The following is a 25,742-nucleotide window of genomic DNA, read 5'->3' on the forward strand; positions in this document are numbered from 1 at the left end:
TTGTCCTTCTTGCCTTTTTTGAAGACTGGAGTGACACTGGCTTTCCTCCAGTCCTCAGGTATCTCTCCTTTTCTCCAAGAGCTTTCAAAGATGATGGAGAGTGGCTTTACAATAACATCTACCAACTCTCTCAGCACTCATGGGTGTATCCTATGGGGGCACATGGATTTGTGGATGTCCAGTTTGTCTAAACGATCTCTAACCTATTCTTCCTCAATCAAAGGAAAGTCTTCCTTTTGCCCGACTTTCTCTTCTATCTCTAGGGTCTGGGATACCCAAGGGCCAGTTTTAGCCATAAAGACAGAAGTGAAGAAGGCATTCAGTAACTCTGCCTTCTCTGTATCATCCGTCACCAGAGCATCCTAGTCATTCGGCAGTGGACCTACATTTTCCCTGACCTTCCTTTTGCTGCTGAAAATTGAGGATGAGAATATGTGCCTTTGAAAGAGAAAGCAGCACATTAGATTAACAGAAAACAGGGTAGCTTTTTGACCTAAAAAGTATTTAGACTGAGTTTAATTGGATATTTTAATAATCTACTTTTCAGGTGGGGCTGTTCTGTTAGAGAGTTTGAAAATGTGTATATTGTCAAGTATGATATTGTTACTATGAAGAGGGTATCTTTGTAATTAAATTGACACCCAGTGCATTAAATCTCAAATACACTACAGGACATAAAAACACAGACAGCTTAAAAATGAGTATGTACATGAGACGATTTGGATTATAAGGATATGTTCCGAGCAGTAGTTTGTACAAGCTTTTGATGAGTTGATAGTAACCTATTATATTTGTTTTGTTGCAACAAAGATTCGAAGTATAAATATGACAAAAAACTACCAGTCATTTACTCTGGAATAGCAACTCCCTGAGTACAGTAACAGAGTCTAAATTTTGCATCTTATTTCTACTGACACAAACATTTGCTTCTCTGTAGTGATATTTATGTGATTAGTGTGACTGCTTACACTGGGAAAAATCTGACCAGGAAGTCACTGGTCATCTTTTTGGTCTCTCAAGAAATAGACCCATTCAATCGTAACCTACCTCGACAATCAATAAAAGCCAGCTCAAGTGTCTGTACATCTATAGCACAACAGATCCACAGTGCTCAATCTTCACTCACTAGCAAATAAGAGTTAACTGTACCTTAAAGTATGGACTGCATATCCTATCTATACCACTCATCTGAGAGGCAGGAGCTCTTGCACTGAAATTTGTAGAAACATTCCCTCAGAACAACTGGACAACATGATGGTGGAGTACTGGGGAAGCTTTGCTATGAAATCCAGTCTGCAATTCTACTAGGTGGGAGGATGGAGCAGCATCATTGTTAAATACTGGGCTGAGCACCTCAAGATTAACAGCTGAGAAGGATAGGGATCTTCATGTTGGAAATGAGATGATCGAGGGTTGACAGAGCTCTACAAAAATCACACACCAGAGAGGTGCTAGGATTCAATTAATCTTCATCTTTTCCCATACAGCAACTATAGGACACCAAGTGAAGCAGGTTACCTGTTATGAATTAGGTAACCACCAGGCCCAGCACCATTGCTGAAAGGAATCAGATGCTGAGAGGGTATCAGGGAAAATGTCATATATGCTCATGAAGGTCGTTCTCCTCCCAAGAAGTCTTCCTCTGGCCACTGCTTGAGAAAGAATCCTGACTTAGTTGGACCTCTGGTTTGAACAGTTGCGATTGTCCCTTTTTGCGCTCCTGTATTACATTAGTCTCTATTTACCTTCAGGAATTTTGATACTGAATTGCTAAACTGAAGACAGGGATCTGAAATGAGGCAAGATAAATGACATTTTTTCTATACTGCCCTTATTCAGGCAACTGAGTTGATTCCCACCTCATCACAGCTTTAATATCAGAAATAGAATATGCTCCAATAATAGTAAAATTAAAAGAATTTTTTTTTGTACCTTATTTTAACCACTCTGTTATTATAATCATTTTTTATGAGCAAACTTGAGAACATACAGCTTCTTATTCTACTACTGTATGTTTTAATTCTTGAATAAGATGCTAATCGACATCTCTGTAGCTGAGCTAGCACATTGAAAGTTCAGTAACGAGCCTTGTGTATTCACATAAGAAAGCTAAACAACATCAACAATACTACAGAAACAATGAGGCAGAAATTGGAGGGTACAGCTTTCCTCTCCAAATACAAGAGCCACTGCTAATAATATTGTTTATAATAATATACACCATTATGGAGATTGCTACCTTCAAAGATTACACAAGTAAATTATGTTATTTACTAAGTTCAGATTGCCTGTGCATACAGGCTGTGTTTGCCAGTTCTGCATTTTGAACCAGGCTGCTAAGAGCATATTACAATAGTACTTGGAGACAAAAATAAATCACTTATCATCATATTACCAGTTAAACAAATAGGAATGGTACCTTAAAGAAGCCCTTACATTTGACAGAGGTATTGGTAACAAAAGCATATAACCATGGGGAAAAAATGTTGTGTAATTTTATCAGCAAGCTCTGTTGGCTCCGTACACATAGCTAGTAGCGCTTTTTCATGAATTTTAAATACTGCTTTTCATGAGGGCAAGGAAAGTCATGACTCTTCCTGCCAGACCGCAAAGTCCTGCCTCAAACTTTTTATGTGTATGTGTTCTTAGAAGGATTTTTTATTTGTTTGCTTGTTTTTAAATAACTACAAGCACTAGGAAACCTCTCTCATGGGACTCGCTATCTTTCTGATAAATGTGGTTTCAGGAAAAAAATGCACTTCTGTCAACTCAGTTAGAGGAATAGTGAAGTTGCCCCATTGAACCCTGTTTAGGTTTCTACCTCTGGATCCAAATAATTACCTTGTCTGCTTTTAAGAAAGCCTCTGCCTCTTATTCACCCTCATCCCCATCCTGTAATGAGAAAGGCAAGCTGGGTTTACAGAAACATTCAGAATAGGTGCACATAACTTTCTTCTAAGCATAACAAGCCACAACACAGCATTTTAACATTTCAAAATAATCCCCTAAATCTTCCCCTTTTTACTTAAAATAGCTTTTCCTTCCAAAATTTATTTCACTTTTAGTTTAAGAAGTTAAACAGTTTGGCCACTGAACTGAGAAGTCAGCAATCAGCTTGATGTGTATCTTTAAGCTCTCCACACTGGCACAGCCTCTTCTCCTGACTTCTGAGGCACCTTCTCAGGGTACAAATCCTTCTGCTGAATACCCACATCTAGTCGGTGAAAAATCAGGGGCTAGGTGATCCTGAGCACAAAGCCAATTCTGTCTTTTTCTCCAGTCCTCAAATAATCCCTTTCTCAGGGCCACACAAGTGCAGGAAACCTACTTTACAGTTAACTTTGGTTACAGCCAAGAATATAGAGGTACCACAATCAATCCCACACACACGTATTTTGTACCTTCTTAAGTGCAGCGGCTTAGAAATTGAAAACTCCACATAAAAAAGTCTTCCCTCTCATTGGGAATGAAATGGGCTAGATTGGCTGAGACTGGGCTTGTATTTTTTTGTGGGGGAGGAAAGAGTGGGGGTGTGTGTGGAAAAAAACGTTCAATAAAAGTTGAGAGGGTTAAGATTAGAAAATTGAATAATTCATCCAAATTCAGCAAATGTGTGCAATAAAAACATTTACTTTAGCATTTCCAAAATGACATGTTTTGACTTTTCAGTCTAGTTGCATGTGGGGCACTAGATAATAACGCGTGGCATTTGGAGTGTGATTCAAGACTGTGTCTATAGAGAAGTGGGTTATTCAATCTCTCAGCATAAGGATGTTCCACATCCATTCCTCTTGTCTGACTGAACTGGAACAAGGTTTTGAGCAGAGACTTCCCATTTCCCAGGACAGCACCCTAACCTACAGGTTCAGGGATTCTCAGAGACCATCCCTCCTTATGAACCATTTTCTGCAACACATTCATTAAATTAGAAGTTTGCTTAGAAAGGCAGGAAGAAAACATGGGGTTTAGTTCTGGCTCCAATTAGTGCAGCAATATTTTTACCTGCAGCAGCAGACTTTTGTGACTAGATGCATCTAGCTTATCTTTTTTCTGAAGATGCTAAAGAATTAAGAAATAAAATGACAAAGAAAGTCAAAGCTGATAAATACAAAGCAGGGCATGTGAGGTGGGGGAATCCCTTTTGGACTCTAAATCAGTATAATCAGACAGGAACAATATATCTGTGGGGAACTTCATCGCTGTATCACTTCAATTCAGACAAAAAGCCAGATAAGATATTAGTGATTATTAGGAACAGAACACAAAATCAAGCATCATATCTTGTGCTACTGTGTAAACTCACAAGTTCTCTTGTCTAAAACAAAAGATATAGATCTGGTCTTCCTGTCTCCTGCTAGATGGGCTAGAAGACATAGAAAAGGCCAAAGAGAAGTTATCAAAGGCCTAGAACAACTTCCGTATTTGGAGATACCAAATAAGTCTGGATTACTCAACATGAACGATGATCGAAGGAATACATGCTAGGTATTTAAGAAATGGCAAGTGGCATGAAAAATATTAATATGGAATGACTTCTGCTGTTTCAAACAGTCCAAACTATGGTGCATAGTATTTTTTTTAAAAGAGTAGCCTGCAGCTTCAGAAGCAAGTACTTTCTTCTCTAACTTGAGTTAACTGTAGGAATTCATTGCTGCAGGATGATGGGCAAAAACATAAGTTCAAAAATGATTTGACAAATTCATAGAAGGTTCATCAAGGATACTACACACAAACACGTTGATACAGTCTCTGGCTTGATAAATCTTAAGTTATAGATTGCTAGATGCTACAGTGACGAAGGGAGTGTATCACTGCGTGCCTCTCCCATTCTTACATTTTCTCCTAAGCTCATATACTAAACTAAGCAGATTTTTGGCCAGTAGCAGTGTTTTCTTAAGTTGCTATCACATTCTCCAGCGGAAAAAAACCCAGCAGTGATCAAGTCACTGACTGAATGTTGGAAAAAGAGATATACACAGGCTTCAGTCCATGTTAGGTGAGTGCCCTCTACATGAAACTATAAATGGTCCAAGCTCACCTCTTCTTTCAGAGTGTGAATAGTGCTTGGCTGTATGACCACGTTTCCTTCCCATTATATTATAAATGATCAAGTTTCTATTTTCTCTCATGGTTGAATGGAAAGCTATTCATTTTAAAACAAAAGCTACTTTACAAGGCTAAAACAGTATAAGCTAACCAACTGGGGGGGGAAAAAAAAAAAAAAAAGAGATTAATTTTCTGATGATTTACATCCCTGAATGGGTAATATAACCCAGATGTAGTAAGAAGAGTGTAATTATGTTGTACCTGCACTAAGTCATCCCACGTACATAATACCTGATGAAAAACTTTCTCCCATCCCATCATCCCTTTAATGCATGGGGAAAAATAAACAGTGAAGGTAAAAAAAAAAAATCAGCAAGTAAAAAAGCTTGTTTGAACTCCTTTAACTCTTCCTCTCACTGCAAGCCAATCCGTGAGTATTACTGGGGCTTACAATTGTTAAGCACCTTAAAAGAAGATAAAATTACCACTTGTCTACACAGCCTCTCCTGCCAAGGCAAAATGTTTTGCCCTGCTGTCTGTCTTTGTTTCACAGTCAGTATAAACAGTTCCCCCACTGGTAAGTATTCTAACCCTGTGGTGTTTATACTTTCCTCAGCCTGAATTATTTATCATTTCTTTCTCTACAACACATAAAAGAAAAAAAATGGGTAATGGAATGGGGCCAGTAACGTTTCTGAAGCTCAAAGTACCCTTCAAAAACACTAAAGCAACCTAGATATTTTCCCTTTGATATGCTGTCTAATTTTTCCCAAGTTATTTAATAAAGTGTTTCTATTCATGTCCTATGTCATTTACACCACATATTAACTGACTGTAAAAATAACCAAAATTCTACCTGCAATTCTACCTAAGTGTCTTTAGCAGTACTTTCCTCGCCCAGGTTCATAATCTCTTGATCTGCAGTATGCTAACTTTTGCCTTTGTATTGCCTTTTCTCTGAATTATGGACACCTTCACAGTACTCTCTGGTTGCCTCCCTCATTTTAAATGTCTTTTCGAGCAATTTGAATTACTTCTAATATCACAACCAGTCACTTTTTCTCCAGCAGAAGAATCGTCTTAATTTAGACCAAACAAATCATTTCACCTAAGTGTTTTTTTACCCTTTTTAAAATTTATTTTTTAAGGATTTATCGTGGATGAAAATCTCAAATACACTTTATAACAGTGATGTGATGTGTGCATAGCTGTCTATCTTATTACTCACTGACTGTTATTACTGGTACAGCAACTACACAGATGTGCTTGCTTTTCCACACTTTAATTATACCTATACAAATCATACTAGTGTACTTCATTAGGATATTGTGGGAAAGACATTCTAAGTGTTATTATACTTATGTATTTAAATGTCCCAATTGGAATTCTGAACTGGAATTGGACATTAAGTTTCAGAGAGATGTTCTACTTACTTTCCTCAACCTTTCTTTTGCTTTTCCTTTTTTTTTTAATTTTTTTTTTTTTTTTTTTTGTAAATTCCCTCCTCTTCCATACCAAGTCTGGCTGGTCTTTTTCTTAACAATGCAAAGATAGGGTTTACTGCAGGTTTTTATATTCAGGGCTATTACATTAAGGCCCATCATTCTGGTACCTGGTTATCTCCCCTAATATGACAAGATAACATAGGCTTGAGGGAACATATTAGTATCTCCTGTCAGCCTCTTCTGTTGTATCACCTCCTCTCAGGGCATGTTCATATGAGGAAGCTGCTACAGAAAGAAAGAAAAAAAAACAAAAGGGTGTTTATCTCAGGAAAAATTCCACACCATATTTCCTTATGGGCACAAAAATTTTTGCAGTGTAGTGTAATCCACTTGCAAAGCAGATTGAGGATGCAGTTTCACATTACATCTAAGTCAACCTAAAATGGCCATATTGTCATGGGGAGTGAACTACTACCTCTTCCTTGGTCTTTCCCTCTTTTCCAGACCAGTGGTTCTAATGTTAGAAAACAATCCTGACACAAAAATACCCACTTCTTTCTACAGTGTCTGGTTTTTGTTACTTTAGCTCTCCAGTCAACTCACTTCAGAGAGGGACAAGCACAATTCTGGTGGAACAGAAGCAGAAATAGCACGTTGCTGGGAGTAGAAGAGGGAAAAATAAAAGCAGGACCATGCCTTTTAGTGCATCACCTGTAACATCAGACATGGATGCACACATACAGCCTTTGCCCATACCGATATATATATATTTCAGGAAGGTTCCAACAAATCAATGAGCAAGTAAATAAACAGTGTATGAACCTGTTCACGAGGCACGGAATCAGTCAAAAACAGAACATGCAAAAAATTCCTTCGCGGATTAGGAAGCTTCATTAATTATGGCAGTATGAAGATGCATCATTCAGAAATCAAGTTGAAACCAGACCAAATGGTGACTGACAGGCTTCAGCTCTTTACGAGTGCAAGTCCCTCTGGAAGGCCTCCTCTGTACCCCAACGCTGTGAGCCAAAACAGGATTCTTGCCACAAAAGGATTGCTTCAATGATTCCCTTTCAATAGCTTAAAGTTCCAGACTCCTGTGAAATTTTTAATCCCCCACAGGAATCCTGTGAACTCTGCTAAGCAGGTGATAAATCCTGGCAAATGTCAATACGGAAACCTCAGGTGCCAAAGCCCTGAAAGTCAGCAGAGCTGCAAGTGCAGGAAGTGCAAGGACACTGAACTGACACCCACAGGAAACAGCCTGCAGCTACCTGCTCCATTAATTTCTGTTAACTGCCTGAGTGGTCAGCTTGGTTTCATTTGCTTACACTTGGCATCTGCTTAGTCAGTTGGCCAGAAGGCTGTCTCCTTGCTGAAATATAGTTCATCTTAATTATCAGAAGTCTTAATGGTGCAAATGTCTTAGGGGACAGTCTCTTTAATAAGGTGACGGTTCACACGTACCACATACTGTTTGGCACACACTTCACCCCAACTCTGTTTTAATGTAAGCAACAGCATCTGTACAAAATGTTCAGCTTCAAAGCAAGAACAGCTTCCTCCTTTCATTACGTGTTTTTAACAAATTGTTCATTCCAGCCTGGAAGCACTAGCATACCTTTAAATTCCTATTTTGGAGTTTTGGTTTGTTTTTTTTTTTACATAAATGGCAACAAATTTTGGTCAAAACAAAACAAGAATTAAACAACCACACTTATCCATCTGCAGCTCCAGAAAGTTGCTTGGTAAACTTCTTGAAACAGACATTTGTCTTTGCCTAAATAATAAGCCAACCTGTGCTCTCTCAATCCTTTAACCTTTTATATTGTTCAAAGAATAGGCGAAAGGTACTCCTGGAACAACTGGAAGTAAAATAGAAGGATCACTTTGTTTCTAATTGTGGAAATGTCACTGATAACACAGCTAATTTGGAGGGAAAATAAGTGTCACTGGGGTAGAACTCTTTCTGTTGCAAAGTCCACATACTTAGAGATATTGGAGGTGTTCCCAGGAAAAATAAAACTCTTGAAATATTTCCTTAGGCAGTCATGTTGAATAAAAAAAATGCAAGAGGAAGGTCAAACAGATTCCTGAAACAGCTGAAGTTAAAGAACTTAAGCAGTAAAAAGAGAAAAAGAAAAGGTGGGGGCAGGTTCTCATGTAAAACAGACGAATCTCAGGAAAGACGAGAAGTCTGTAAGGTTAAACTCAAATCTGCAACATGTCTGCAGCCAGCCAGAAGTCCAATCTTTTTCTTGAAGTGTCCAATTGTATTGCCTTTACAAAGCCTTTTGGAAAAAAAGTTACCCTTTCTAGTAAAATAGTCTTTTTAATCACCTTTCAATTACCTCATTGTCATTTATTCCCGCTTTCAACCTGACAGCATTTTCTCTGTTCCACTGATCAAAAAAAGCAACCAGCAGGTAGGGCCAAAAAGATGGCAGAGTTAAATCTCATTGCAGAAAGTTCAGAGGGTCTACCCGTGCAAAATTGAAAAAATATATAGAGAAGGTAGTGTCAAAAGTGAGGATTGCAGCATGCCAGACTTGTGAGAACTGGCAGAGAAAGGTATCAACAACAACCTGTGAGTACGCGCCACATCACCTTGTTAACTTGCTGGAGGACAGACAACGCAAGATGTCAAGAGGCATCTGAAAACTGATGACATGAGTCTGTCCCCTGCAGAACCCAAGATGAGAGGCACATACTCTTAATTCTGCATTAATGTGATGCCAACCAAAAATGGGTAACAACAAAGCTGATTTGGTTGTACTTTCTTGGGTGGGAGCATAGGCTAAACAGTGTGGTTTGAGAGGATGACAAGCGGGACTTGGCGAGCACCAATATGCTGACAGAGTTATCACAGGAGTGAGGTTTGAGTACTCTGCTTCAAAGAACAGGCTAGAGCTGCTCCTGGAACAGTAGGAAGTATCTTTGCAGAAATAGTGACAACAAGTTTGCAGCAAGGTTGTTTGTTTGTTTGTTTTTTTCCCCATGATTATCTACTTTACCAGCTTCTTGGATCATATCCCATGTTCCACCTAAGTAAAAGCAAAATGGAGAAAAACATCACAGACAAGGGCTCTGGCTTATCCACTATCAAAATGCTGAGCTCCACTGATTTAATCCAAGTTGCTTCAACTTGCTCAAGAGCTGAACAGGAGTTGTTGCTTCAGTCATCATTACACTCAGAAAAATTGTGCTGGCTTCTCTCAATTTTTTGTCTTCAGACACTGCGGAGATCAGAATAGGTTGGTTTGAGGGCATGGGAGGGTGATCTGCAGAGATGCTGCTTTTCTTCTCCCTGTCCTCTGAACTCATGACTTTCCCCTTGCCCTTGGGCAGGGGCAGCCTAGACTAGAAAGGGGCAAAAAGTCACAGAAATACTAGAGGACGTTTCTGGCTGGACTTCAAGAGGAAAACTCTATACTGTAAGATGACCCAAGCCTCCACCTACAGCAGCCTGAGATCTCTTCTCCTCTTAAATCCATTAAGGTGACCAAGTGCTATGTGGTGCACATCCAAAGGAAGAACTGTGCTACAACCCCACAAATTAAAAACAAAAGAAAGCACTCTACAACTGTATTGTGGAAGTACCTGTCTGCCAACATCAAGCAGTTCTTCATACACTGCCAGACGGCTGTTCCTTTCTATCCCCAATAAAGAGAAGGGGAAAATTTTCCCATCACTTCTGATGCAACCCATAGACCACAAGCCTGATCACACAGAGTGTGTCTTGTTTTCTCTAGGACATGCAAGTCATCCAGTCCAAGAGAAGTGGAAAGTCAAAGAATAAATCATTAGTCAAGACATTTCCAACTGCTGTCAACACATTTCAAAGTCAGAGTGAAGTTCAAAGCAAGCATTAAAAATCATGAGATTATAGTCTCAATTTTAAAGCCAAAGAAAAGCATTTGGTTTACTTCTATCTCCCTTCAAAAGCAGTAGCCTTTACATCTCCAGTTGTTAAAAAACACAACTTATGTTACCAAAAGGATGCCAATGTAAGAATAAAACTGAGATTTTTTCACATAAACTGAGAACTGCAACTTCATGTTAAAAAACAGGTTTAATCCTTGTTAGATAGTGAAGTATGTCAAACAATTAATATAACATGCTAATTTTTATTTTCTCAGTAAATGAGTAAGCTGGTCTACAGACAGCTTTACAGAAAACATGTATAGCATTAACACTTGGTAGTATTTTTCCTTGTGTCCACAAAGAGGTAGAGTTCCATATGGTTCATGGGATCTATCACAAAACACATACAAGGAGCAAAAAACTAATGCAAATTGAGAAAAATTTGAATAAAACATTCCACTAGGTTATAGAAATTATAAGATGCTTGGCAATTTCAAAGTTTAAATTCAGTTGAGTTATAATCCATTCATTTGGAGAAAAATCAAAACAAAAACTAATTTGAACAAATAATTTTTACTATTATTTATTTATTTATTCAAACCAACTACTTGACATAAAGTTAGGACAATGATTCTTAATAATACTAGAACTCCTCATCAGATGTTGATTGTACTCTATAAGCTTTGAACCAATACCGTGCAATGTCTAGGCCTTTCAGATCACATCGGTTAAGAACGTATTTTGTACTTAAATCTTCCTTTCTTGAAGGATAAAGGTAACGCATATACGTTGACTCTTGAGATAAATTTTTCCCTATCATCCCTACTAATAATTTTTATTAGAGTGTAAAGTTTCTAATATAAGTCATTTCTATGCAATTTTTGATTCCTAAGAAAGTACTCTCAATTTATCTAACACTGTTCGCTGAGGTTTGTATCTGTGTAGTCCACAGGATCAGTGGAAATCTTCTCTTTCATTTACTAGTAAAGAATTCAGAAAGTGAAAAATTGCACTTATTACCATGTATAGACATCAACTGGCATGGTGAACTCAATGTTTGGCACTACAAGGTACACTGCAACTTTTAAGCTAAGAAAAAGGGACACATACTAACTACAATAAAAGTAACAGATGAGGTCCTGGACACAATGCAGTCCAAAAAAAAAAAAAAGAAAGAAAAAAGAAATGTTTAGGGAAGAGCTGAAAATTTGAACTTCAGTCCCAACACAACAGTGGTGGGCATGAACTCTGCCATTAGCAACATGCACATAGCTGGGAAACAGAGGAGAGAAACACATTCATTTTCCTTATAACACTCCTTAAATCTTCTCAAAGACATGCTTGTTTGCAGTTCCATATCAGTCTCAATGACAAGCTCTCTAGCAAACTAGCACATCCAAATTCAACACTGCATCTCAGCAGAAAGAAATCTTCCTTTCTGCACATAGCTAAGATTCCCTCTTCTTCAGGAGAGGCAGATATGTTTCTCACCATTTTCTATATAGTTCTGCAAATATACTATCCTCCAGCAGTTAACACTGCAGGATAAACCTGCAATATGAATTGTTAAACAGACAAATATTTAAAACTCTTTAGGAAAGAAAAAACTTATATCCAAACTACTCTGAGTAAACTTTTTGTAATCTCTTTAAAATTATCCTCAAATAATTCCCCAACCAAGATGATTAAAGGTCACTAGTACATTGCAAAGCATATTTTTATGAGATAAATTCCATTATAATTGCAACAACTATTCCAGCTACAATTTAGACATAGAATCCAATTATCCATTTCATTTTCATTTACACCTCATGGGCTAGATCATTTATCATGTTGCATGATAATGATCAGAAGGCACATGGAAAGTGATTTCTGGAGGTAACAAATTACCTACCATATTAGCATAGCTTTCAAGATCCTGTCAACAAGTACTATGCATAAATATGAGGTAATTAAATTTACAATGTGCAGGAGCGTTTGATATGCTACTTGCTTTTCTAGCAGCTGCCAAAAAATCTGGGTTACTAAATTCAACATACCAGTTTAGTTGCTTAAGTACAGTAATTTAGCTCTTCATAACACATCAGGAATCATTATGCCACTGGAACACCAACAGGTAGACAGCATGCAGTGGGCTCAAGATCTGGAGATGAATCTCTCATCATCTGGTATTATTGCTTCTTGCCACGGACCCATCCATCATTTCTCTGAGACAGCTTGGAACGATAGTGCCAGACCCTCACATTACTGCTCCTTGAACTCTGTCTCATCTATCTTTTGCATCATTCCCCATTTGCAGCTAAGTATCATCTCCCTGCTGCAAAACTAAGTGTGAACCTGTAATGCCTTTAACCTGCAGTGCCATTCTAAGAGTAATTGATTTCTTTTTATTGCAGACACGGTGCTCAGTAAGACCATGTACGGCTCCTGAAGCCAAGAGATGATCAGGACAGTACTACAATACAAGCATCTTCTGCCTTTAAGAATATGATCCATTTCCAAGGATATATTGCTATATTTCCATAGCTAGCTATTTTATAATGCATGTGTATTAATCAATATATAAAATTGGTATAGGAATATATATGCAATTTGTGTTCCTGCAGTTCATCTACAATTTAATAGCAAGATTCACTCAAATGCAGCTGAAAATTAATGTCAGGGGTGTCTTCACTTTGTATTTTTGTTAGGTGATTCAGTATTAGAACACTATTGGATTTTTAAATGCATACTAAAGCACACAGGTGCACCTGCATTCAAAAAAGAACCTCGATTAAGTCTACATTGATCATGGCAAGACTTCACTAGCATGATGACTTGTGTACCATAAACCACCCAAGACTAAGTATTTTAATTCAGCTTCATCTGAATGCTGTTATAAAAGTTTAATAAATCAAAATGATCAAAATGCCCCCAGTGGCAGGTTGGGATTCAGTTTCCAATTCAAATTCCCTTTAATATATGGCTTCTCTGACATCCTGCATTTTCTGCCATCTACGTTGAATTCCAAATGCTCTCCTTTTCATCATTACCATGCATCTACTCATCAGCACACATTTTAACAACCCTGCACAATACACAGAGATGTCAAATCTAGAGGGGTTTTTCCTCTCCCCTAAACTAGAAAATGATGGCAGGTAAGGGAACTTTGTCTACCCTTAAGTAAATATTTTCTTACCCTCCTGGCTAACATCAATGACATTTAAACACCGACAGACCATCCTGAGCCGCAGTATTCAAATGAAACATTTGATTTAAATAAATGTAGAGACAGACCAGATACTGCAAGGGAAATTTTCTGAGTGTAATACAAGCACTGATGTGGTGGGGCAGTCTGGAGACATCTCTAATTAAGATGAGAAAAATCATGTTACTGCAAATGATGTTCATGTCATAGCACTTGGATAAAAAGCAGATATAAGAATCAAAGAAACCCCTTGATTTCCTCCCTGAAGTGACACCTGCCAAGAGCCTTTTCCTCACCTTTTTCTTTCCTATACACTGCCTCCCATCAAGTCTAAAGGTAAACAGAGATTCCACTATTCAGAGTGATTACATTTTAATTTCTCAAATGCTTTATTTGCTGTTTGAATACACCTATGCACTTTCCCAGTACGGAAACATCTGAGAAAATAGAGAGGTATAGGACAACGCCTGTATGGTGAGACCACGCTCACACAATCAATCATTAATGCCACATCTGTGGCATCATCATTTTGAAGCAGGCTAAGTGAAGTCACCTCATATCTTGATTTTGCTGGATTAGGCAGAGCAGGTGATACCCAGCTTATGCTGCCTTTAAGGGAGCTGATAATACCTGGTCTGCCACAGAGGCAGAAGACCCCAGGCGAACATTACCTAAAGCCGGCGCTAAGCCTGCTGGCACAGAGCTAACTCCTCTGCAACTGTGAGCCGCCTGGCCAAGTTCATCCCAGGCCACTACTTCCTATTATAGGCTTCAACTCATTTTGATTGACCCTACAGCTGTATTTATTTTACTGCCAAATCACAGCGAGGTCTCCACAAGACCTGACAAGAACAAGTAGCAGCCCATTGCCTGGTGAGCAGGGAGGGCGCTTTTCCCACCCTCCTCCCTGCTCCGGGTTCCTGGCTCTCAGGCCAGCTCTGGTGGAGCTGATTGCACCCTTCAAGTAAGGCAGAGGGGCCTGAGCCAGGCTGAGAGGGAGCAGCTGGATGTCCATTTTGTTTGTTGAACCAGCTTACAGAAGCAACAGAGACCTAGAGCCAAGAGAAGGAGGAGGGGGATTGTGCGTGGCTAGGGGCATGGGAGAGGAGCAAGGAGAGGAGCAAAGCTTCCCTCCCTGCCAAGAGTTGCCCTTTCACCATCACTTTACCTGAACATTAAACACAGTGAACCCTTAAAGCCCTGCCCAGGCCCAGCCCTTCTGGCTCTGCACTGATCCCCCTTGAAACAGTACAGGCATTTTGTCCTCCACATGTCGAGAAGGATTGCAAACCTAACTTCAAAAGTTTTTTTTCCTGAGTTAATCTTGGTGGGGAAAAAAACAATCAAACAATCAAACAAACAAAAAACAACAACCACCCCACAAACAAAACTCTATAAACAAAAAGAATTTCTCTAATATTGTGCTAGCACGTGGTGTGGGACAACAGGACAGACCTGCAGAGCAAAGGTGTTGAGGACCAAGCAACCCCTCTATATGCATTTTAGGTAGCTTTGCCTAGGATGAACTTCAGATATTACTGAGTGCCTACTGGCAGCTGGAAAGCATTATGTGCCTACCTTTTGGTTTACTTCCCTCAGAAAGAAGGGTAGTTCTCTTGTTCTGGGAGGAATTGAGGGCCAGGAAATGGTGACAATCTGGAGATTTGCTTTGAAAGCACGTTCCTGTCTGAACGCTTATCTACATGGTCAAAAATAACTGTCAGAAAACCAGTCAGACCTGCTTCATTCCTGGACATGAAATACTGTCACACCTAATGGCACAGAAAATAGTGTCACACCTAATAATCAGAAAAGATACAAGAAAAACTATTTGTAGTTCTAAAAGTAATCAGATGGCTAGAAATGTATCAGCTTCAGATACATAAAAGCAATGCTCAGAAAGGAAGAAAAATGGCCACGAAAATATTGATCTGGCCTATCATCAGCATCCCCAGCCTTCCTCCTCCTGTTTTGTTGGTTTTTTTTTCCTTTGTCCTGCTGGTTTCCAAACAAAGCCTGTGGAAAGAGAGTTTCCAGCATGGTTTCCACTGAGGAGGGGAGGAGAGAGACGATAAGAGGGCTTCAACAGCGTTTGCTGTCCCGTGTGCTCCCATACAAGTGGGCTGAAGCCTTGCAAGAAACACAACAGGAACTGCTGGCTGCTTGGACTCATGAACCAAACTGCCACTCGGCACCAGGAGCCACCACAGATACATCAAGCAAAGAAAACCATAAATAGACAATGACCCTGGCACCAAATCAGTTAACTGTGAATCTGTTTTGTATCTGGCATGGTTATTTTTTAATTGATGATTTTTTTAAGTTAACTGCAATCCTTATATAAAGATATTTAGCAATTATGCAAACCTCTACAGAGGTTATAAATCTATGCTTTGACACAAGAGGTTATATGTTATCCATTCCTACCTGTGAGTGGTAACAGGATTAAGTTTGATTAGTTAGGAGAGAATCTAATAAAAATAAAGACTGAAAGAAAGAACCTCATATGAGCTCAGTCATCTTGCATGGCCCCTTCTTTGGTGTAGCCATTAATTTTGCTTTTGTTAGTATCTGGCAAACTCTTTTGACATGCTCTGTGGCTCTACCTGTGTAGCAAACAGCATACTTTCAAGAAGAAACAAATTAAGACGAGCAGTATTCTCTCTCTAGCTCTATACCTTGCACCCCTGCTCTACACATACACATCTTCTCCTTGAATGAGAAACTAAGGCATAATAGTAATGTCCTAGGTGAGAGGGTACTGCCCCGTACTTAAAAGATGCCTGAACCACAGATGCTGGGAATGTAAAATCCTATGCCAACAAGGGATACGTCTACATCTGCTCTTCTCTTACTCTCTGCCCCAAATAGCCCAGCCAGAGGCAGGAACATGAGGCTACAATGCTTTGCTTTTCACTCTGATCCAGATCAGCCACCTTAAAACTCAAGGAATACAGTAAGAAGATGTGTATTAGCACTGAAAAGGCTAGCTTTTGCCTAGTGAGAATATTAATTTAGACTATATCAAGCAGTACAAAACTCATGTCTTGTGAGATAAAAGCAAAATGTGTGCTTTACCTTACGTGTTTCAGATCTTCCTGAAGAACAAATCATAGAACTACAATAAAGCAACAGTTCACATTAAAAAGACTTGAAGAGGATTATGAGGAGATAGAAACAATCTCCAGTCAAACTAAGCCAACACTGCAATGAAGCAATCGGCTAAAGAGAGTCCATCACACCAAACAGGAGACTAATCTCTGTCAAGAATACAAGGTATTACTTGAAGTGATAGTACCACACAAACTTTAAAAAAAAAAACATATACACATGAAAAGACTTCTAAATGAAAACATTTTGCTCCTCCCTTGGAAAAAACAAACAATCAAAGTGATTGCTACAAAGCATTGTAGCATTTCCTATTTAACAAGCCCTTTAATGATTTGGATGATGAGGCAGAGAATACCCTCAGCAAGTTTGCTGATGACACCAAAATGGGAGGAGTGGCTGATAATGATGGAGCGTCATGCTGCCACCCAGAGGGACCTAAACAGGCTGGAGAAATAGGTTGAGCAAGGTTCAGCAAGAATAAGTGCTAAGTCCTGCACCTGAGTAGGAACAACCCCAAGAACCACCATACACTGGTGGCCACACAGCTGGAAAGCAGTTTGGCAGAAAAAGACCTGGGGGTCCTGGTGGACACTAAGTCGAACAAGAGTCAGAAATGTGCTCCTGTGGAAAAGCAAGCAGAAAGAAAAAAAAAAGGCCACCAAAGTATTAGCAGTTTGAGGCAGGTGATCCTTCCACCCAGCACTGGTAAGGCCACACCTGAAGTGCTGGGTCCAGCACTGAGCTCCTCAGTACAAGAGAGACATGGACATACTGGAGAGAGTCCAGTGAAAGCACATCCAAAGATGATAAAAGGACTGGAGCACCTCTCCTATGAAGAAAGTCTGAGAGACCTGGGACTGGTCAGCCTGGAGAAGAGAAGGCTCACAGGAGTATCACCAACGGGTATAAACACCTGAGAGTGTAAAGAAGACAGAGCCAGGCTCTTTTCAGTGGCACCCAGTGCCAAGATCAGAGGCAATGGGCACAAGCTGAAATGCAGAAGGCTCCCTATGAACATCAGGAAATGCTTTTTCACTGTAACCAAGCACTGGCACAGGCTGCCCAAGGAGCTTGGAGTCTCCATCCTTGGAGATATTCAGAAACCATCTGGACACAGTCCTGGGCAACTGGCCGTAGGTGGTTCTGCTTTGAGCAGGGGAGTTTGACCAGATGACCTCTGGAGGTTCCTTCCAACCTCAACCACTTTCTGAATCTCTCATTCCAAATATATCCCTGAGCAGCCAAGACTGCTCAATACAGAACACTGGAATTGAGCCTATTCTAAACATTCTGCATTTCGGTTCACTCCTGCAAATCTGAGTCTCCTGGGCTTCTTTTAAAAATCCGGTCAAAACTCCTTTCTTCTACTTCTCCAGGAAACGCAACTTTCCTGTGTTTTCTTAAGAAAATGAGTGATGCACCTACTAATTACAGAAACAGAGACAAATGTTGCCTTAGCAAAGGAGATAAGCAGAGTCACTCGCACAGAGAGCTGTCTAAGAAGGAAGCAAGGCTGCTACTCCTTCTGGTACGGTACACCTATTAAGATCTCAAGACTCCTATCTGGTTCAATTTATTAATTATGAACATATAGACTTACTGATGTATTTTCCTATATTCTTGTTTCATTCTTCTTACGTAAAGGAGGCAGGATTTGACTTTAGGGAGACTGGCCCTCTTTACCTGCTGTAAGAAACAGGATTGAAAATAGGAAGATTCTTTTGTTAAGCCTGCTTAAAGAGGATAAGATCTTAATAAGGTAGAGAAATTAAAACCAGAGGATGCCACAAAAAGATCAAGTTAATTGGATGTTGGACTCTCTGAAGGATGCTCACACCTAAATATACACCTGAAATATAACTTGTGTTTTATTAGCAAGGTTTAGAAAAACTTCACAAAATCACTGCATTATTTTTTCAACTACTGCAAAGTCATTAAGACATTATCATCTGCTTTTTCCTATAGAAATACAACCGCGAGAGAATTAGGCTTCAACTAAAGGGAAAACTTGGATTATAAAGTAGTTTTGCAGGTGTGCTGAGGGTCCAAAAGAGTAACAGTATTAATATCTGTACTCCAGGAACACACCTTATGAACGAAGCATAGCAACCACACGGGTCTACAGACTCACAACTAAAATGTTTGCATACTCCTATAGAAGTCTGGCAATGGTTCAAAGGGGCACTTAGCCAACATAACGATGGAAAGCCCACAGATTTCAATAACTTGGTCTGTGGAATCTCTCTTCTCTGTTTTTCCTCTGCTCTGAAATTCAGTGAATTCAGAGAAACACAAACCCAAAGACCCAGCTCAAGACTCTTCAAAGACAGAGTTTGAAGCCCTGTTACATATCAACACTGTCTCCTGGAGACTGAATTTCTGAACAAATTACAAAGTTTCACTAGTAACCTGATTTGTCTGGCATTTATGATGGTGGGTGATAGGACCAAACGTGCAAAAAGTAAAATCTACCAGTCAGACAGAGAACTTAATGCTGAAGGACAGAGATACGGGTCATTTTGCAAAATTGGTACAAAAAAAGAGTTAGCCGATTTGCAAGCAGAGAGTCTATATTCAGACTACCTGATGCATTTACTTCTCTCTGCCACCTAGTGCTCTCCTTGGCATATTTTTAAGTCTGCTATTATACTGAACAAATAAACCAGGTAGCAAAATTGAGGACACATATCTGGAGCAAGTCCAGAGATTTCACTTTTTTTCCCAGACAAAACAAGTACTAGTGAAATTTGGAAAGTGAATTTCGGTCCAAAATTTTCTGAAATGAAAATACCTCGGAGTTTTCTTGTAAGAGAAAAAAAATAAGGTTCCTATTAGAAGTACTTGCCAGGGGCACACTCCACCTTCACAGTCTTCTAGCATCACCAGGGACCAGTCAAATTGCTGGTTTCCCTATATAAAATCCCTAAAGGGATTTCAGACAAAAAAAATCAGAAATATCTCTGTCAGACTGACTTACATAGTAAGAACTGCTCCTGACGGGAAACTAAGTCCAGTAAGAGAAACAAAGAAGAACAAAACTTGAAGCCAGTGACTTAGAAGAGAGACCACTTGCCTTAAACACAGGAAACAAAATAGCCTCTTTCATATTAATAAACTCATACAAACAGGTTCATTTACCAGAACATATGATTTCTGGAAGAATAGCCAGAAGACAGTAGAGGAAAACACAGAAGAAAACTGACTCCCTTCCCTTCCCTTCCCAACTTGCATTTACCAGGGGCATGAAGACAATTCCATATTGGAACCATAAATCAAGGTGTAAGCCTCCCCTTGCTTTGACCCCACCATAGGAGAGCTGTTTGGCTTAGATGAAGAAATGTTAAAAAGAAAGACTACATTCACCCAATAAAAACATTAAAAAAGTTATGATTTATGACTCACATAAAACTTAGAAGCTTATCAGTAGAACCAGACATATGGTAGAGATATTCATAGATTATTAACAAACATTGCAATTGATACCTACATTTTGAGGGTTTTTTCCTTTATTTTTTTTCACCGTCTTTAACACTAACCTACATTTTCTTCCAATTCATCTATGTAAGATCCTCTACATAAAATAAAAGGCACCACACTTCCTGCTGATTTTGCAGTACTTAATAGCATAATATTAAGTGTTGTACAATTAGCCTGCTAACAAAGTGTAGTTATGTTAAAGGAAAACAAACTAGAGAAAGCATACACACATACAGTGTAATTCATTATCATACCATTTGAGACAGTGGTTTGCTGCCTTTTTTTTTTTTTTGACAATCATAGCAACAAACTGCTGTTTCAGGAGAATTTAAACAAAAATAAAGACTTATTAGTCATGTGGAACTTTCAGGTACATTGTAGCCAAAGAAAATGATTATTTTATTCATGGTCCCTGCAGGACTGCCCGAGTGTAAGACATTCCACACAGGGACAAACTAAAATTGGATTATTCTACAAAGTTTTGCTAACAAACCACATAAGAATGCAACATCAGCTTTATCTCCTCCTGACAGCCTCTTTTAACATATCATGTCAACCAGGAAGTTGTTCACAATTGCTGTGATGAAAACTACCTCGTTTCTTGATGCACAAGATCACTTTTCTGATAAATATTGCCAACTTCAGACAAATATTCCACCAGGTTTTTAAGAGCTCTGAACAATGGCACAGTACAAGAACTGATTACAGGCCAAAAGTTCTTTACTGACTGAAGATGAGTACATTTGGCACTATAACTTGGAAAGTCTACACAATTGTATATATATATAAAGTATACACAAGCTGGGGCACAGGTGATGTCCTTGGGCACTTAATTTCTACAATTCCATGTTAAGCAGCAAAGTAAGCAGAAAGCCTGTGAGAGCATAATATTCTCAAAACCAAGTAAGAAACAAGTAAAAACAAAGAAACTGTCAGTGTTGTCGTCTTCTCTCTTGTATATCACAGTGACTGTTCCTTTCAGCATCTCCCTCAAGTTCCAGTGCAGACAATCCTGAAGACTTCAAGAAATTACCTTCCCAGAAATGGCCAATTTACTGGCCACCAATGGAAAATATCAAGAGATGATTAATCAGATAGACCTATTCAGGAGGGTAAGTTAACTAACAGTAATGACAGCAGCAAGCTTCTTGTAAAGGAAGGGGAACGGGAGAACCCCTATCCAAGAATGACAGCAATGCCATAGAAACCATGTAAAAAAATCAATACAGTGCAGCCACTGAGCTGGGAGCTGATGATCAGCTCTAAGCAAAGGTGAGACATTAAATCATTGACTGGAACTACTTGTGGTAAAAAGTCATAATTGAATTACAAATCCTATCCTAGTCTAGCTTTTCTTTAAAAAATTAATCAGAGTAATTTAGTTATCCCTTTCAGAGTCTTTAAATGTATACCATTGCTCCCAGGTAACTACATTGGTAATAAAGTTTAGAACTCCACTGAAAGTAATTCTTCTGTTAAAGCTCAACATGGAATAATGATGTTCCAATGTGATGTGCATTATATAACTCAAAATTTTCATTACCAAGACTAACTTTGGGACTGTGCATCAGAAAGTATTAAGATGCCTCTACACCTATATTATAGTACCACATGTCTGAACAGACATGGAAAATGTAAGGATCTCGGCCATATACCTAAACACTCAAGTTCTGAGTTACTGTGCAACAAAAGTCCTGGTCCTCATCCCTCGCTATCTAATAACAAAGGCTGTCAATAAAGTTTGGCTTCTACAAACCAAACACCTTATAATTACTCAAAATGATCTGGAAGCAATACGAAAGTCACGACAAAGTAAATTGTGTTTCATCTTTTTTTTTCCCCTTCTCTGGCTGTGAGAACACACAGATCAATACTCTTCAACATGAGAATTCTGCAGCGAAATTTTCATTTGTTACAAACAGCAACAAAAAGGCCCCAAGCATGCCCTGTCACTTCCAGTTTAGAAGGAAATGCACTAATAAACTCTTCCCCCTGGGTCATCTTTGACAATGGGCAATACTATGCCAGCTCTTATTAAAGGCAATTCGTATCAGTGGCCCAAAAATTTCCTTTAAAATTATCATCTTTTGTATCCATGTAGCAAGATGTCAGCTTTAAAGTGCCACTGAGATATAGGACCTGTCATTATGGTTAATTTTCAGTACAGTTTTAACACCAGGGTAGCTGATCCCTAAGGGTATGCTTTTTTGGCTAACAAGATTTATTTAGTGGTTATCCAGACAAACAAGAAAATATATTACTGTATATTGCTTTTCAAATATAACAGCAAGCAATAAATCCTACTATAAAACATAAATCCTTGTTCTCTACCATGATGTCAAATAGATGAAGATGTTTTCAGAAGAATAATATTTTTCTTTTATGTTTACTTAAAAACAAAAATATATAAATATATAACATATATATATATTAAATAAAAGAATTAAAATTCTTGGTCTTCCAATCCAAAAAGCACATAAAAAGTAAAGTTAACCTTAAAATATATTTAGCTGTTGGACATATAGCTAGATACATAGCCAAATATCAAGTTTGCATTTCAAGCCATAAAGATGGTATTCCCTATCAAATGAGCTACGCTTCTCGGCAGGATAATATGCTGAATTTAAAAAGAGAGTACTATGAAGTTTGATATTGTTACCTGATTTATTGAAAGAGATAATATTTTAAATATCAATTTATTGTTCTATAATACTAGGAAAAATAGAAAACTTCATTTATTGGATGAATACATCGATTTGTCCTGCTTTTTTAACAGCAAAACAAAAAGTCTGCTTTCATGCTCTAACAGGACTCATTTCATTTTATTATGATGCAGACTGTCTTGCACTTTGCTAGACAAAAGGTACATCCAACAGAATGAAAAAAAATGCTGTTAACATATTGTCTAAATCCTTGTATGGTCAGCAAAGCCCATTTTTATTGATGTTATATGGAAGGCATAAAACCTAGTTGACCTCAATCAACTGGTCTCCCAGAGAAAAGACCTCTGCCAGCAAATGCTAGATACCAAATATCTCAGAGCATTTCCTACATTGCTTTCACTTCTACAACCCAAGGACTAACTTGCTCTCCCAGTCCCGGTTCTGGATGTCAATAAACCAAACAGCCCATCACTGGACCAGGGAGTCAAGAGAGAGCCCATGGTGCATCCAAATCATGCACGTACCTGGCCAAAACAGCCTCCATACCGGGTAGCAGCACCACAGAGAGATTTTGTACACGACTTCTTTTTCCTGGTTAAAAACCACCAAGCCCCATCACAACTAAGAGTGAAATGGGCAGTTTTGCAGGTGACACAATTAGGCAAGGAAAGGCTTAATAACTTATCCCAGGCCAAACAACAAGTGACTTTTGGAAGTGAAAACTGAGTTCCTATATTCAACCATATCCTTTACCAGTCAAGATTACATGCTTACAGAATACAAATGGCATAAATTTAAAAAATCACCAACCCAACATTGCCACACACAAGCTCTGTTTGCACCCCAGCAGGCTTCTCAATGAATTGCAGCAACAACAAAAAAAGTATTTCAAGTGGAAAAAGTAAGCTTTCCTTTTCCTTCCTCCTATTTCAGAGGTCAGAAATCATCACAGAACATTTCCATAATGCTTTCAGTCCTTGGGTAGGTGAAAGTTTACAACTATTTTTATATACCTGTCTCCCAGGTAACAGAACAATGTATTATTTGTTGTACTACCGTCTGCTCAAGTCAACAGATTTTAAAAGCAAATGTTAACTAAGTACAGTGGAACCTCTCTTATCTATAACAGTGTTTAAGAAAAGTTAAACAGTTTTAACTTCAAGTTGAGCAAAAAACATCCACAGAAAAGCATATAGGCATGTTACACACATTGCAGGATCAAGGTTTTTACACAGATGCATTCTATGGAAAGCAATTGTAAGAAGTTTTGCAAACCAGTCTTTCATTTTATGACAATTTCAGAGGCTTCACAGAGCTATCTTTGTATGAGCATTTCAGATCAAGGCATTTGTATAAAAGGTATAAGAAGAAAGCACTGGTATTAAGAGCATTTAATTGGATAAAATGAAAGCAATAAAAACTTTACCTCGAACAATAAGTTGAGCAAAATTCGACACTCCAGAACCTCTCTCTGACTGAGTTACACAGCGGTATAAATCCTGGTCGGTTTTTGTCACCTCTTGCAACTTAAAGGTAGCAGCAAATCTTCTGTGATTGATATTTTTAGTCTGAGCAACTGGAATATCTTCCCCGTTTCTTCTCTGAAAATAAGAGTAACCAAGGCAGAGTTACCTCATAAGAATACAAAAGACATTTATCATGTTCATCCTAAAAGAATACATTAAAAAAAAAATGCATTCAGTCTGTGCTGCATTTCCATGGTAGAAGAGCTGAGTGCTGAGGTGACATCAGGAGACAAGCAGTACTCAGAAGCATTTCAGATTCAAGTTGGGGAGTGAAAAACACCATCAAGCTTTCGTAGTGCCACAAAATACGATCACAACATATTTAACAGCCAGTGCTTTCATAGCTGAAACCATCCTAGGAGAGCCCAGCAGTAGCATCTGTACTCCTAAGACAATTCTTTCAACTTAAAATAAAATTATAACAGATACACTGGGTCTACTGTAACAAATATCTAAACAAACTTGGCATTGAGGGATTTCATAGGTTTTCAACAGCTCTTTTTCAGTAACTAGCCAGTGTTTTCTTTTTAATGATACCTTTTATCTGTACAAGTTCAATACCTTCTAAAACCATACCTTTATTATACTAAGCACCACCTATCTACTTAAAGCTAGTTGAAATAAAAAGGTGAGGGAAGGAAGGTGCTAAAAGAGGAATGATGCATATCTCATTTAAAGGGACAAACTTAAAGAGTTCTGAAAAAATCATAGCTATCACAAATCACCGAATAATTGAATCTGTTTGGAGCTGTGGGTCAGTAAGGTAGTGTCCTGGTTTTGTTAAAAACAAGTTTCTCTTTCAGTGAATTTGCCTGTCAGCCAAAGCCTTCATATTAACTGCATTTTCCTGGAGAACCAGACACATGTTTTGGTAAACCTAGCAATGGAATGCAAACTTATTGATAAGCATGGATGGACATCTCGCGAGAGGGGCGACGAGAAACAAGTGACCAAGAAACTGACCAACTGTGTATAACATTCCATTCACGTGAATACTTCATATAAAAGTGGAAGATCACGAGGATCTCATCCCTTTTGCCTTTGCTTTTTCCCTTCTGCTTATGGCTGACATTAGGAGAGGACCTTGCTAGTCGTCCCTGCGAACTGAGGCCTAGTGAGAGACTGAATCCAGCTCCGGTTGGCTGCAGAGTCCAATCCGGGACTTTGGGTGCCGGCTCTGCAGTTGCTGAGACTCTCAAGATTGGTTTTGTATATTTTGTATTATTTTCTCTATTCTTATTAGTAGCATTAGTAAAACATTGTTAATTTTTCCAACTCTCTTCTCTCTGTCCTTCTTTTCCTCCCGATCGCCTGTTCTGAGTGGGAAGGGGGGAGAGGGAGGGGCAAGAAGGGGGAAGTCGGGGGGCGAAGAGGGGGGTTAACAACACATCTGCCAGGGTTTTATTGTCCCCCCGCAATCTTA

The 25,742-nt window shown here is 38.8% G+C and overlaps 1 protein-coding gene across 2 annotated transcripts in view; it reads right to left on the bottom strand.

The window, feature by feature from the left end:
• Positions 1–25,742, bottom strand: part of PTPRK (protein tyrosine phosphatase receptor type K) — a gene marked incomplete at both ends in the record, with an annotated part of 407,260 nt that overhangs the window by 182,123 nt on the left and 199,395 nt on the right. For both annotated transcript variants that reach the window (XM_080341013.1, XM_080341012.1), the window contains one exon: positions 24,220–24,394. In XM_080341013.1, coding sequence (XP_080197139.1) covers positions 24,220–24,394 — 175 coding nt within the window. The remainder of the gene's footprint in view (positions 1–24,219; positions 24,395–25,742) is intronic.

The sequence above is a fragment of the Nesoenas mayeri genome (genome assembly GCF_963082525.1).
Source record: "Nesoenas mayeri genome assembly, chromosome: 3".
Classification (NCBI taxonomy): domain Eukaryota; kingdom Metazoa; phylum Chordata; class Aves; order Columbiformes; family Columbidae; genus Nesoenas; species Nesoenas mayeri.